General features: G+C 36.0%; 2 protein-coding genes across 3 annotated transcripts in view; both read right to left on the bottom strand.

Annotated features, from left to right (window-relative positions):
* Positions 1–3,929: 3,929 nt before the first annotated feature.
* Positions 3,930–5,334, bottom strand: LOC131681006 (cytochrome c oxidase subunit 4 isoform 1, mitochondrial). The gene is made up of 3 exons (XM_058961715.1): positions 5,179–5,334; positions 4,523–4,746; positions 3,930–4,409 (listed from the first exon to the last, which is right to left on the bottom strand). Exons 2-3 carry the CDS (start codon positions 4,727–4,729, stop codon positions 4,083–4,085), a joined length of 534 nt encoding a protein of 177 aa, XP_058817698.1. The 5' UTR covers positions 4,730–4,746; positions 5,179–5,334; the 3' UTR covers positions 3,930–4,082.
* Positions 5,335–13,059: 7,725 nt separating this feature from the next.
* Positions 13,060–15,461, bottom strand: part of LOC131681005 (developmental protein eyes absent) — a 145,289-nt gene continuing 142,887 nt past the window's right edge. For both annotated transcript variants that reach the window (XM_058961714.1, XM_058961713.1), the window contains 4 exons: positions 15,189–15,384; positions 14,911–15,025; positions 14,593–14,837; positions 13,060–14,527 (listed from right to left, as the gene is read on the bottom strand). In XM_058961714.1, coding sequence (XP_058817697.1) covers positions 14,346–14,527; positions 14,593–14,837; positions 14,911–15,025; positions 15,189–15,384 — 738 coding nt within the window. In that variant the 3' untranslated portion in view covers positions 13,060–14,345. The remainder of the gene's footprint in view (positions 14,528–14,592; positions 14,838–14,910; positions 15,026–15,188; positions 15,385–15,461) is intronic.

The raw sequence follows: 15,461 nt of genomic DNA, 5'->3' as shown, positions 1-15,461 counted from the left end.
TGCACTGAAGCAATTGGGAGTGACGTTCACGTTGACTACGCCTGTGAAAAGTCGGCGAAGGCAACGAACGCAATAGCGAGAATCATGCCAAACGTCGGCGGCCCGAGAAGCAGCACGAGACGTCTGCTATCTATTGTTTCATCATCGATACTCCGATATGGGGTTCCCGTCTGGGGCATTGCGCTGAAAACCAAGCGGAACCGCGAAAAGCTGAACAGGACATTCCGGCTGAAGGCCGTACTAGTCGCGAGTGCTTACAGAACAATATCGTCGGAGGCAGTATGCGTTATCGCAGGGATGATCCCCATCTGGATCACCCTGGCTGAAGACGTGGAATGCTACCAGCAGAGAAATGCACGTAATCCAAGGAGATTGGTCCGAGCGTACTCGTTGGCAAAATGGCAGCAGGCGTGGGACAATGCGAAGAAAGGAAGGTGAACCCACCGACTCATCCCAAATGTGTCGGCTTGGGTGCATAGGAAGCATGGAGAGGTGAACTTCCATTTGGCGCAGTTTTTGTTCGGGCACGAATGCTTCCGAAAGTAACTGCATCGGTTTGGACATTCTTCGTCACCCCTTTGCCCAGAGTGTGTGGACGTTCAAGAGACACTGAAACACGTAGTATTTGAATATCATAGGTTCGAAGAAGTTCGAAAGGGTATGCCTGGTGCGACAGTGGACAATATCATTGAAAACATGTGCCACGAGGAGCATACCTGGGACGCTGTCAACAGAGTGGTTACGAGAATATTCACCGAGCTGCATAGGAAGTGGCGAAGGGACCAACAAAGTAGCGCCATTGGCTAGAAAGCCGCCTTGAAACACCAAATGAGGATTCGAGACTAATTCTGCCGCCGGGAGCTCTCCGACGGTGTAGACTGGGTCCATCGCCGGGGACCAGTTGAGTAGTATGCGACGTAGCACCGGGTTCGGATCGTCGGGCGCCAGTGAACCGGACGTCAGACTCCATCGGAATCGCTGGACCGACCTCGACACCCTACCGGGTACCTCGTGAGTAGGCTAGAACAACCGCCGGGACTAAATCGAGTAGATCGGGATGAGGCGGGGAGCTAAATGGCTCACGGAAATAAACATTAGTATCGGGAGAAATCTACCATTCGGCTTCGGAAGAGTTATAATTACAGTAACATAATTAGTTCAACTAAACATGACGTATTTTAATTTCAATATGTTTGCAAAGTATTTCACAATATTGCTACTTTCTCCAGTTTTTTCTTCATTTCGGCATGGCGGTAAATGAGTTTCCACCATTTTGTGATTTATAATGTATCTGCAACAATAATCTTGATATGCAATAACTGTAATAAGAATTTTCTAGATTTCCAAAGTTTTGCGTAAATTCGTTTAATAAACATAAAAAGCGGTCGGGTGGGCCAAAACATATGGGGTACCTCTGTTAATTTATGGTCCAACTGAGCTCAATCAATGTTTGTAAACGATAAGTCGGAATCTGGGTCTTTTCAGGAGAGTTTGTTTATGCCCAAGCCTAAAGCCCGGCGCAAAGTGAGAACTTAAAGCATACAAAGGCAGAGACAGAAATTATGTACACTGCAAATAATCTTCACATTTTTTCGAAGAGATTTTACACATAAATTTCAAGTTTCAAGCCACTCTGAGAATTCAATAACTTTCCATTTGCCCCCTAATAAAATTACACTTAAAATTTACGTGTGCCATTCGATGATATGATCGACTGTCATCACATTTAAATTTTAAGTGTCCGTATATTAAATCATAAATGTTTTGTTCATGGAATCCATGGTTTTAACAAATGCGGCAACATTAAGTGTCACCGCAAATAAATTTTAAAAGTCAGCGCATTGATTCATAAATGTGTTGCTAATTACTGTAAATAATGTACACTTTTTTATGAAGTGATTCGACACATAATATTTGACTTTCAAACCACTCTGAAGATTCAATAATTTTCCTTGTGATCTTTAATAAAATATTACACTTAAAATATAAGTGTGCAACCGGATGGCATGATCGACTATCATCACATTTAAATTTGAAGTTTCGGCGTATTAACTCATAATTGTTGTGCCCATGGAATTCATGGTTTTAACAAATGCGGCAAGATTAAGTGTAAAAACACTTCAATTGATTTTCACTGTTCCACAATCGGTCTCAAAGCATGCGGAAATATCTAATTTCAGATTTTTAAGCCATATTTGGAAGATTTTGGATGGTAAGTAAATGTTTAAAAATATTTTTGTTTGCTTGATTTATATAAGTATTTTTTATTTGCAGCTAACGAAATCGACGCTCCATGATTTTGCAGAGCTTATAATTTTTATAAGAAGCCGCTTAGATTATAATTTTTTTTTTATTTTAATATATGTTAGGATAATATATTAATAACATATACTCTTTCTTTTCACAGAATGTATTTTGTTTTATTCAAATAAAAAATATTTAATAAAACAAAAAAAATCTTTAAATCATTGAGATGCCAATGTTCTCCCATTTAAAAATTATTATGTGTTTAAATGTATTTTAGAGGAAACGATATAATATTCAAGTTGATGCAAATTTAAATATAATATGAATTACATTCAACAACCATTTCTCAGGCACTTAACTTGAATACGTCATGCATATGAAATTTAAGTGTGGCATCTATTGGAATTATAGTGTTTTCAAAAAAGTGCATTATTAAGTGTCTGACACATGAGATCTAAGTGTCAAGACAGATGCGGCAAATTTAAGTGTTAAACACTTGAGTTCAATCTGCAGATTATTTGCAGTGTAAGATATAATAAGGGACCATTCATAAATTACGTAACGCTTTTAGGGGGGGAATGGGAGTTAGCTAGATCGTTACGTAGAGGAGGGGGGGATGGAGAAATTTGTGACAATTTGTTACATGGGGGGAGGGGGAGTCGATTTTGGGCAATTTTTGCGTTACGTAATTTATGAATGGTCCCCAAATTGAAAGACAAGCCTAAGGACATACCTGCAAAAACCTGTGGTAGGTCTGGGGTTCCGCAATGAATGACATTCCCAACGGTTTTTAACCGAAAATGTTTTGTCAAGCCAACAAATTAAATGAGGAAACTTCCGACTTCATTGTAACATTACTTTGACCCTCTCAATTATCGAAAGAACTTAGTGTTATCGAACTGAAACACCTGCCCCTCGAGTTTGTATCAGTGGAATGTTATACAACGTATGTTGTATTCACATTTCTATGTGAAATTCTTTAAGCCTTTACATCTGAAGTCTTTCTTCGACAAATGCGAGATTCGTTCGAAAGCGATTCGAATGAATAGTAAGCCCATTTGATTTTGCTGTCGTAAACAGAAATACAAATCACTTTCGAACGAATCTCTCATTCGTCGTAAACAAGAATAAGGGTGAATGCCTTTGTGGCCACCGCCTTAGGAGAGCGGAGCCATTTCCATGTACACACGAAATCATTGTTCGAAAGTCTAACTAAAAAGAATGACAGCTAACACTAAAGGGGCGCAAAACTGAGACTTCACCAAGGGCGCCAAAAGGTCAAGTTACGGCACTGGCGCCATGCATACTTGGGGAATCAACCTAAATATCTTCAACAGCACCTGCAAAGAGGCTAGCTGAACCGCACGAAAAGTCTCATCGTAAGGACTACTGAAAGAAGGCGACCCAGCCGTAATCCACTGACTGGTGCTAGTTAGTAGTCCAGCTCCAGTGACACAACCGATTCTAACTAGAACCAAGCAGAATTGCGACTGAACTTCACTGGGGACATGCAGTTATTTTATGCATGAACAAATGTTGAAAAAATAATCGAAGTCGGAGCACCTCGATAAGACCTGTAGGACAGAGAGGTGCCTACTTAAAAAATAAACTGGTTGTAAATTGTAAAGTAGTAGTCTTGCCTTTTCATACAGAACATGCTATCTCAACTCTAGTAACCCAAATTAAGTTTATTTATTTATTTATTTCATCATTTTATAGCCAATTTGAAAAGTAGTTCCCAATGGGATCCGCTTTCCGGTTGCCCTTTCGCTAGACAATTATAGTACACAATTACCAACTAATACTCAGCCATCGCCGTGATAGTCGGCAAGGGTTTACTTCCACTTGCTGTTTTCGTAGTCCCACTTGGACGACAGACCGTTGATGTTGCCGACACCGAGGTCCAACATACGCTTGAGCTGAGCTTTCTGGTGCTCCTCGTCGAAGGTAACCGGAAGGGGTTCGTACACGAACGCCTTCATCAACATCATCAGGATGATGCTCATGGAAACGGCAATAAATCCAAAACCGATGCATATCTTCCACTCTCCAGTCGGGTACTTAATCTCGGCGAAAGTTTGACAAAATGATGCTCGGTATAGGGCTTTCTTTTCCTGGATGGACAGTTTCTTCCAGTCACCCTTCTCCTTCTCGCGGAGGACCTATACGGAAGACAAACAACACATTCATACCCCATTATTACATTTACATTCGCAGTAACATAGGGCTAATCAATTAAAAGGTGCGAAAATCACACAATACACAACAAACTCACCAAAATGTCGGGCGTTGGTTCCTTAAATCGAATTGGTGGCATCGGGAAGTCAACACGGTCAGCGTACACCGGCAGGCCATTCCAGCCGTAACCGACGATTTCTCGCTTACCGATTTTTTGACGAAGCACTTCATGCACATAACGTACACCGACCTTAGAGCGGAGGGCATTCCTCAGCACCACCTGGCTCAAGTTTACGGTGGCCATTCCGAATTGCTTAGATTCTGCGAGATAAAATTGAAAAACTTGATAATTTGCACAGACCAGCTGATTCGTTTCGATTACATTGAACGCCCTTTCTTAGAAGCGAAACGTCAAATCTATTAATTGCAGAGGTTCTCGAGGTTGAAAATGTGTTATGTAATCTAAATGGTTCGTCACGATAAAATGTTTGATAACGAGGATTATCTAGTAATGTACTCAAAATTACCTGTATAAATTATTTGATAATATACAAAAACTTCCTAATATGAGTTAGTTTTTACAAAATTACAGCCAATAATCCTAACCCTAAAAATGAAACTGAAATGTAGGCTATTAGATTTTCTCACTCAATTTTCCTAGTTATAGTACTTCTATCAAACAACAAATATGTTATCGATTCTTTTGACTTGTTTCTAATGCAAAACTAAGGAAAATAAAGCAGGAACCCTTACCTTCGGGACTTTATAGCAGAGTAGAAAATTTGAAGCGAACCAAACCACTGTCACATCGATCGAAGCAGAAAGCACTCGATGCCGATGAAAACTACGATCGAGGAAAGACTTTTGCCTTGCGCTTTACGTCAACCAACTCCATCATTCGTATTACTACTGTCACAGACTGTCATGTGAAAGCCAGGACATGAATCGTGGTGAGAAAAAGAGATTTTAATAATCTCTTTTTGGTTAGAATGCCGACAGCGGGCGGCATCTATCGCTCAGACTTGTTGTTGTGAAACTTTTCATGAGGCGAAAGTTTGTGTCTACAATAGAGCCTACACCCAAACATAAAACAACCCACAGAATAAGTTCTTTTAACTTAAATTTAGGTACTTTTGAGTTGTGCGTTGCTTTCGCACTTATTAGTGTTGTCAAAAACAAACGGGAGATTCGATTCAGTCGAGGTCTTCCGTACAGTACGGTAGGGTAAAGTGCCTATTTTCACCATACTAAGCAAGATGTCTCACTAATTCGTTAATTTCTCGCGCCACAATCAATAGAATGCGTAAAAATAGCTTTGCTTCGATGTTAAGAACCAATATAATAACACAAATGCGTTGAAAACAGTAAAATTCTCGTGTTTGAGCGCAACGAAAACTCGGATCGAGTGCTCCTATTGCTACGCTACCATTTGACTCAATGCGTTGAACAAAGATGGCAGACACTGCTCTAACCAATGGCTTCAAATGAGTAGCGTTATAATAGAAACATGGCGCAAATGGGCTCATCACCCTACTTTTGAGTTGTTTGGGGTATACTCAAAATTAGGTAAATTCAACTTAAATTAAAGTAAATTAAACTCAAGGTTGAGTTATGATTTTTGTCGTAGTTAAATGGGAACTACCTTCAACACGGTTGACCTAATTTCACCTTCCTGCACGATACCCCGAGTTTGAGTCAAAAGTACTGAATTTTAGGCAGTTTTTCGGTGGCGTGTAGATACGCACCTATACTCGAAGAATCAACCGCTTGCTTTTGTATGAAAAAATTGAGCATTTTACCCATCAATAGACACACGAAAATATGCTCATTACAAACCGCATGATACACCATCGGATGTCAAAGCTAAAATCAACGTTGAACAAACTCTCAGGGGCTGTGCTATAGATCGTCGATATGTTTATTTGCTGTCCCCCGACGTTAGGTAAAGATTTCAATTAGATGAAAGATAACCCAATTCTCGACAAACATATGATTACGGCTTAAAAGCCAACTGTCAAAATTCTCTTTGAATCACAGTTCATAGCAATTAATGAAAGAGAAAACTTTTCTCTTTTGTTTACTACCAACATCTGTGATAGGCGAGTAACGGTTTTTCAGGAATTTCCTTTCAAAGATAATTTTGACAGCTGGCTTTTAAGCCATAATCATATGTTTGTCGAGAATTTCAGCAATAATAAACAGGAGACACTAGAAAAACTCTGGTAAGAGAATGCGGAGACAAAAACAGCACTTTTGGCAACGTATGCCAACAGCACTTTTGGCAACGTATGCCATTGTATGGCAACCCGTCCAATGTTATAAGGATAGGCAATGTTCGATTGGATTCGTTTCTTGACAGCTAAACGTGAATCCAATCGATCCAAATACGCTGTTCTCTTTCTAGAGTTTTTTCTAAGAAACACTATTTTTAACCTGCACTAGTTATCGCAGAATTTTTTTATGCATCGATAGCATACTTTTCTATCTGCCTCTCGTTTCGTCTGCTGTAAATTTTATGCATTGGACATATTCGGTCTATCCACTCATTGAATGCTTACTAGAAGTATATGCATAAAAAGCACAGCAGAAGAAAAGAGACGGGAATAGAAAGTATGCTAACTATGCATATTTTTGTTTCTCCGTGTAGATTTTGGCTCAAAACATCGTATACAGGTGCACTCGATATTCTGAGCTGAAATGTAAATGGCCAAAGGAGTGTGCCTTTGCTAAAACCATAGAAAACAAATGGACTAATGGACAATAAAGGGATGTCTACAATAGGCTGTCTACACACTTAAAATCCATTACCTACCAGTAGGTAATTTTAATTTGCTGTCCTTATTTCACTGCCGGAAAAGGGAAGGGGATGATTTTTTTACTCAAAATTAATGGGATGAAGTTTAGTCGGCTTAGGGGAATATCTCATTATTTTTGGGTAAATTTGGACTCCCTCTCTTTCGTTTTTTTGTTGGAGGAAGTAGGATGCACAGATTTAAAATTACCTACTGCTAGGTAATGCAAGTTTTCTGTGTAACTCTGTCTAAACTTTAAATAGCCACGCGCCGCCTGTCTCTCATGACATGACAAGAAAATGATTTTGAGTTTGAAATGCACCATACAACTCGCGAACAAAATCAATAGATACGCAGTAAAAACGTACTATTTCTTAACTAAATCTGAAGGCACGGGGAAGAAAGTTGATTTTCTTTAAATGCCAGTCTTATTTTTTGTAAATAATAACTTTTTTCAAATATCTTTAAATTACGATTAAAATTTTTCATTCGGTGCAAAAACACTTTTCTAACCCTTTAACGATTGAATTTGGTTCGCAAATGATACTTTTAAAGAGAAATTGATGATTTTTATGACAAAAATTTTATTTTGCTTGTATTTTGACAGCTCCATTAACAAACATGATCATTTTGTCTGCAGCGCAGCCCTGTGTGTCGTTTTGTCGTTAGACAACGAATAGGTTGTATGAAGAATATGGGTGGGTATATTTCTACTTATTGATATCTTTGCGTGAGGTCATTTATTTTTCCAAATTAAACATTTCTCGACAAACATATGATTACGGCCCAAAAGCCAACTGTCAAAATCCACTTTGAATGGAAATTCCAGACAAACCGTTATTAGTCGAACACAGTTCATAACAGTTTTAAAGAGAAAACTTTTCTCTTTCGTTTACTACCAACATCTGTGATTGGCGTGTAACGGTTCGTCCGGAATTTCCATTCAAACTGGATTTTGACAGATGGCTTTTAGGCCGTAATCATATGTTTGTCGAGATTTAGACGAAAGTCTCTATAAAGGAAATGCGCAATAAGCTCTTTTTGGTTAGAATGTCGTCAGTAAACGACATCTATCGCTGAGTATAGTTGTTGTGAAACGTTTCATGAAGTGAAAGTTTTGATACGCACCTATACACGGAGAGTAGAAAAAATACTAAATAGCATAAATTTTATGCTAATACCATTTTCTGTCTGTTCGCCCATTGGCATGCATAAACTGGAAATATACTATCATAGCATAAACCATATTTATTCTTTGAATGCATATTTCAATTTTATCCTAATAATGCATAATAGTTATTTAAGGTTGGACAGAGAATGCGCAAAAATCGCAAACGAAAAAAGCAGTTTTATTCCACACCGTGTGTTAGATCTTCATAAAAATCAATCAGCAGTACTGTATAAACATTCTACATAATGTGATTGATTTTTATTAAGATCTAACACACGCATTAGCATTAATTTAATATTAATATTAATATAATACTGTATACCAAATCAATCATCTAAATGAAATTGGCAGAACTTCCGACTAAACGTCGAAGTCCCAAGATTAACACCGAATAACTAACTATACATCGCATATATTAAATTATTAGTAGAATGCGTGAAAATGTATATATATATATATATATATATATATATATATATATATATATATATATATATATATATATATATATATATATATATATATATATATATATATATATATATATATATATATATATATATATATATATATATATATATATATATATATATATATATATATATATATATATATATATATATATATATATATATATATATATATATATATATATATATATATATATATATTTGAGTATTTCAAAGAGTAAATATAAAGAATACTAAAAATGTGTATAATAAAAGTTTTTAAGTAATGTTCTTTTTATCCGTGTATTTTTCTTTTTATCCATATACATTCGAAGAATAAATCGCGTTGCTAAAAAAATATATTATTGCGTATTTCCCACTAAAGGCTAGTTTACAGTTCGGGAAACGTGTCACGAGATTCAGGTCCTTGTGTGGTCCATTGATTTATTTGACGTCTAGGCCACCAACACAGTTGCAATGTGTATAGACAACATACATATAACGCTATGTTTTCAATTCGCCATCTGATTTAACCTCATTTGGCAAAAACTCCACCCGATTTAACCTCAATCTCGCACTAACACAACTGCACATGAATTAGTCAACTTGGAGATCGGGATTTCAAATCCCGTGGCGGAAAATGAGTCTACACAAAAATGATACTTTTCATGAAGTGCCAAGTGTGCCAGTGTTTTTTTAGAAGCAGCAGAATGTTTGGTTTGTATATATATTTGATTTGATTTTATAGTTAAATAATTCATAAGGTCATATAACGCATGAAAAAAATATTTATATGGTTATGAGTACCGCTTCTGGCGCTGCAAATAAATTTGTGTTTTAGTTGATTGTCATTCTACTTAACCATCCCTGTGCAATTGTATACAGTGTGGTTTGTTATGATATTTGAGTAAAACCCAGTGAATGCTGGTAGACTTACGGTAGCCACGAAATAGTTTATTGTGAAGCCTTCATTTTATTGCTGCACAGCAATACGATCATGTTCATTACTTTTTGAATATAGTACATAATTGTAACCGTCGTACCCCCAGCCACGTCGTCACGATCGCAAAAATAGATAAGGTATTACAGGTATACCTCGTTAGTACGTACACCTTCGCTTCGTTTAGCGTATGTACTATCGAAACGTACGTAGTATCGAATCATAAAAATAAAATTCAACATATTACTTTTTATGTTTAATATTTAACGAAACTTAACTAAATTCATCACCCTATTAGTGATAAACTGTCCTATCACCAAGTACTTAATCTTTAATATTCCATCAACCAGAATGATTGAAAATTTGGTTTCCATCAACCAGAATGATTGAAAATGGAGTGTAAAAACATTTCCATGGTATGTTCCTTTGAAATTGGTAGCATTATCTTGAGCATTTCGGTAAATTTATTAGGAATTTTGTAGAATTTTATTTAGCACTTCTTTAAAATTCTAGAACTATCCTGAATCTCTGAAATTCATAGATAAATTCCCTGAAGATTTTCTTAATTTTTTGATCTGCCTGAAGCAGAAGGAATTGTTTTTTGTATATTTGATTCGTGTAATAATAACAGTACAATTTTTCAAACTGTGGGATCGAACCGACATTTGGTGGGTTAAAAAAAAAACAGAAGTTCCCGTTTTGTGGGCGCGATAACAATTCTTCTCAGATACATACAGGATTTCAGATTGGTTTTTATTCCTTCCAGTTTTTGGTCGTTAATGAACTTTAAAAACCCCGAAAACGGATATTTAAATATATTTGCAAACAAGATATGATTTTACATTAAAACAATGTCGGCATATAAACTAAAAGGTATAATAACCACAGTTTTTGACTACATAAGATAGGTTTTACTGAATTAGGAAATATTTCTTGAACCACGCCAATATGGTGGATACATTTTTTTAATCACGCTCACAATTGTTATCACGCGCACACATACCTTCTATGTGTCAACTGTATAAACTATGTATTCACACACATAAGTTATATGTGAATATTGTTATAGAATGGGGATTTATGTGCCTAATAGTCATGAAATGTGAATGTAAGATTAGTATTTCTTGTAAATACACACATTAGGTTTATGTGCTAGCAAATAGTGTCTATATGCCTCCGTTAATTGCAAAAATCTATGTGTGAAATCAATAGGCATAACGTTTACTTTTTTTTTAGTGTAGTAAGGGTTACTTTAACGACCAACAAAAAAGGTCACTGGAAACGTTTTGACAATTTTGGAGAAGCCTTGTCATATTTTTTTGTTCTGCGACTTTCATTTTCAACGCATACCCTTCATTAATTATGCTCCCGATTAATTGATAGGAGCTACTCGATTTGCTCGATTATACCGAAAGCTTGTAATCGATTATTGATTTTTCGATTACTTTACAAATTAATCGATTATTTGCGTTAATCGAGTAAAAAAAGACATCACTAAATGCAGTCAAACTAACTGCAATAACTTCAGTTCTAGAGCTGATCCTTGTAACTGTTAGTACTCAAATGAAAGACAATAGCCACATTTATTAGCCTTACTTGTCTTTGTGAGCAAATTTTGCCTCAATCAAAAGTTATAAATGTTTAAAAACGTTGTTGTCCACAAACAACATGGGCATGAATGGGTTAAGACTATCAGAGAGAAGGATCGGCCGTGTATGATGCAAAGCATCAATGGATACGTAACAAAATCTTCTCATCTTGGTGATATGCCGGATAAAATGAGCTCAAACAGGCTCGTGCGCAAGTGGAGGGTTTTGGGGGTTCAAAACTCTACCATGCGCAGTGTTGTAAAAGTTTGTTTTCGTGCTCAAAATTAATAGCGTCTAAACCATTAACTTCAGAGTTAGGTTTCAAAGTTATGGTACATCTATCTATCTATCTATCTATCTATCTATCTATCTATATATATATATATATATATATATATATATATATATATATATATATATATATATATATATATATATATATATATATATATATATATATATATATATATATATATATATATATATATATATATATATATATATATGTATATATATATATATATATATATATATATATATATATATATATATATATATATATATATATATATATATATATATATATATATATATATATATATATATATATATATATATATATATATATATATATATATATATATATATATATATATATATATATATATATATATATATATATATATATATATATATATATATATATATATATATAAAAGTCAAAGTTTGTATGTATATGATTTATAGACTCCCAAACGGCTTAACCGATTTCCGTAAAAATTTGCACACAGTAGGTATTTGGTATGGGGTGTGTTTGTGTGCTATTAGTTGGAGATTATCTGCCCGCCAGATGGCGCTTTGGAACAAATTGTGTTTTCCTCCTATTTCGCAGAGTGTCGCAGCAACGCGCGATGGGTATTAGCTAGTATTATATAGAAAAGACCCCTTAAAATTAGTTTTTTTTTCATAACTTTTTTAGACATTCTCCTACGTTCTTAGAATTTTCCACAAAGTTGCTTGCGGTATCGAATCACGTATTTTGCTGAACAAAGTTACTTCCTATCTGTTGAATTTAAAAAGATATTCCAAATTTTGCGATATTTTTGGGGTAACTACCACTTTGAATAACACGTTAAGGAACAAAAAGGAGCAAACGCAATGCAATGAATTTCTATTTTGATGGAAAGAAATGCATTTGATTTCGCTGATATTAAAAAATGCATCACAAGTGATCTGCCCTTAGACTGAAATTCATCTGAGTACACTGTTTATCTAAAAACAAAATTTTTTGTGAGTCCTTGCAAATCGACGTTTTAACCAGTAGACCCATGCACATTGGAAAACTTATAAAATGTTAATAACTTTCTTGGATGATTTTATATCAATTTATATTTTTCTACAAAGTTGTAGACAATGAAATTTTCATCATATTCCATTTTTAGAATTATTTGAATGTCCATAGTACCACCTAGTGGCAAAAATGCGAACTAGTATCCCTGCAAAACCTATGTTTTCAAACAAAAATCTTTGAAATGAAAAGTCGTTCTAGACCCACCCCTCCAACCAGTTATTTTGCGGTCGGTCGCAAATGAAAGGGAAAAGTCCGTTCTTTCGTATCCTAAAGTTTAGCGGATACCGATTTTTTTTAGTAAAGTTGTTCGTATGCTAATTATGTTGTATGTGTATCATATAATTTGCAGGGACTGTCAAGTCAATTTCATTGTATTTCAACTGTGTTTTATTTATTACATTTTGGCTTCTTTTATTGTTTATGATTGACTTATAAATATTTGCTTGTATTTGCTTACTATACAATTTTTTTTATTCTTTATTATTTTCATAGACGCTATGTAGTCATATTTTGATTTTATTTTTATTTCAAATGATACTATTTACAAATGCCTTAATTATCTATAACACAATATGCAGTTGAAAAATTCACATTTCTTTCGTACAGCTAATAATGATATATATTGAATAACTTCTTCTTTGCTACGAATACTAATTCGGATAATCACTAAATATATGATATTTGAATTCTGTTGCTGGAACTATCGTCCGAAATATCTTCACAGACGATTATTTTACTGCATGGACTAAAAAATCGCTTCAAGAAACCGTTCGAAACAGCTAAATTATTGGTGCGTTTTTCAAATGTAGGGCTTGCTTATTCAAAAACTGTCGGTCGCATTAGGCTCTACAATCAGCACAAATATGCGTATTTCATTTTTTAAAATGAGCAACAAAGAAAGTTTCCGAAAAGTTCGATGTAATGATTACATGCCGTGGAACTCGAAAATTTTCGACTAGGTAGTTTTATAAGAATTTTAACGTATTGAAATTAAACTTTTCATAACACTTTTTTGGATATGATACAAAAGAGGAGCAATAATCAGACATATTTCAAAGTCTTTCTTTAAGCAAATATCGCGCCAACCTCATTAAAAAGCTGTCAATTATGTACAATCTAGATACAGTACAGCATACTGAAATTTTCTAACTGGAAATAATTTTAATGCAACTCACGACTTTTTTTTTTGCACAACTGAGATTTTTATGCCACTGGGAAATCTGAACGGGGTACGATTTTTGAGCATTGATAAATGCAATTCTTAAAAAAATCTTAGTCCTAAGTATATTAAAAACCGACGAGCAGAATACTATACAGATACTTTAACATGTATCCGACCTTGATACTTTTGGTGACATGAATAACTATCTGTGCGATTCTACGATAATGATAATGATTTGGTTTACTCCGATTATACTTTTGAAATGTAACTCTATTGCAATTTACATAATTTGAGACTTAGACGCTAGGATTAAATGGAAAGAATGTCTTTTCATGTATTTTCATTCAACGATAAAGCTAAACTGCTCAATTTCACTAGAAAATTCCTAACGCATTCACAGCAGAACGAAGTTGGACTCGGGCCGCAACTTCAACAGGACGAGGATAACGGTGGTTGGCGGCGCTCTTCATAAGAATCCCATCTCTAGAGCGGTGTGCAGCGACCGAATATCACTATGGCTTGATATCCGCCAGAAGGGGAAGTTGAGATTTTTGGCAGCACTTTCCTCGTCCTGACCGTCACCCACGACGACGTACGTACTCTTGCGGCCAAACCGCGTTACGATTCGCTCGAAGCAGGATTCCTTACCTGTTGAAGATTTAGGAAGATGGTGTTAGAACATATGAAAAATTCATCAAAATGCTCGAATATACCTATTTTATTTGCACTATAAATATTCTCTATTGGAAAGATCTGCCCTAGACCGTAGAGCAGCACTTTGGCCAAGGCCGGAACAAGCTGCGTTGTCGTCACCAGTACATTGACGCAGTTCTCCCTCTGGGCAATCATGTTCAAACATTTCAACGTTAAGCTGTGCCAGCTGTCCGTTTCGAAATCAACGTCCGATCGGACCTGTAGCCAGTGTTCTCGCTTCTGAGGTCCCAGCAAACCGCCCACACTGAAAAGATAAAGCGTACAAAAACCGTCACATGTCACGTTCACGTGCAGAGCAAACAGGCCATAAATCATACTTATTTCGGTAGGTGTTGTAGGTGTCCTTAATTTTCCGATAGCGGAACGCCAGCTTTCGCATCCAGTCAACGCCCCCTCGAACGCCATTAGGAAGACAAATATTAGGTGGAGCTCCTGCCGAACAAAGAGAAAACAGCGAATATGAATCAACTGCGGGAATGAGAAATTGAACTGCAAATAGAGGCACCGCAGTCGGGCTAATATTTGCTTAGGACTGACGACAGCAGCGAATAAAGAAGGAAGGATCCTGCGGGAGGTTTGGGTTTTTTTTATTTACCTTGTGCCGTTCCGGTGTGGAAGCCATCGGCGGAGAAATTGTAATTGCTCAGATCCTGCCCGTTGTCGTCGGACGATACGTCGTCGATATGTACCTGGTCGCACTCTTCCAAATCGTTGAAAAAGAAGAACGCATCTGCCATGTTGAAGATGAGTTCCTCCATCCGGTAGCCTAGCTGCATGTGGTGGTCTCGACTCTGTGGGAAAAAAACATGAGGACATTTTTTAATCTTGATGGGGAATGTCTTTGGGAAAGAACAAGTTACATAAATTT

This window comes from Topomyia yanbarensis, chromosome 2, assembly GCF_030247195.1.
Source record: "Topomyia yanbarensis strain Yona2022 chromosome 2, ASM3024719v1, whole genome shotgun sequence".
Lineage (NCBI taxonomy): Eukaryota > Metazoa > Arthropoda > Insecta > Diptera > Culicidae > Topomyia > Topomyia yanbarensis.
The sequence above is the reverse complement of the archived record's forward strand: the minus strand, read 5'-3'. Positions and strand labels throughout refer to the sequence as shown.

What these genes read in the sequence shown, in the direction of transcription:
- LOC131681006 (XM_058961715.1), bottom strand. Translation starts at nt 4,729, where the DNA reads ATGGCCACCGTAAACTTGAGCCAGGTGGTGCTGAGGAATGCCCTCCGC. An exon ending in AACCAACGCCCGACATTTTG is followed by an intron (nt 4,410 to 4,522) that starts GTGAGTTTGTTG and finishes TCTTCCGTATAG; the next exon opens with GTCCTCCGCGAGAAGGAGAA.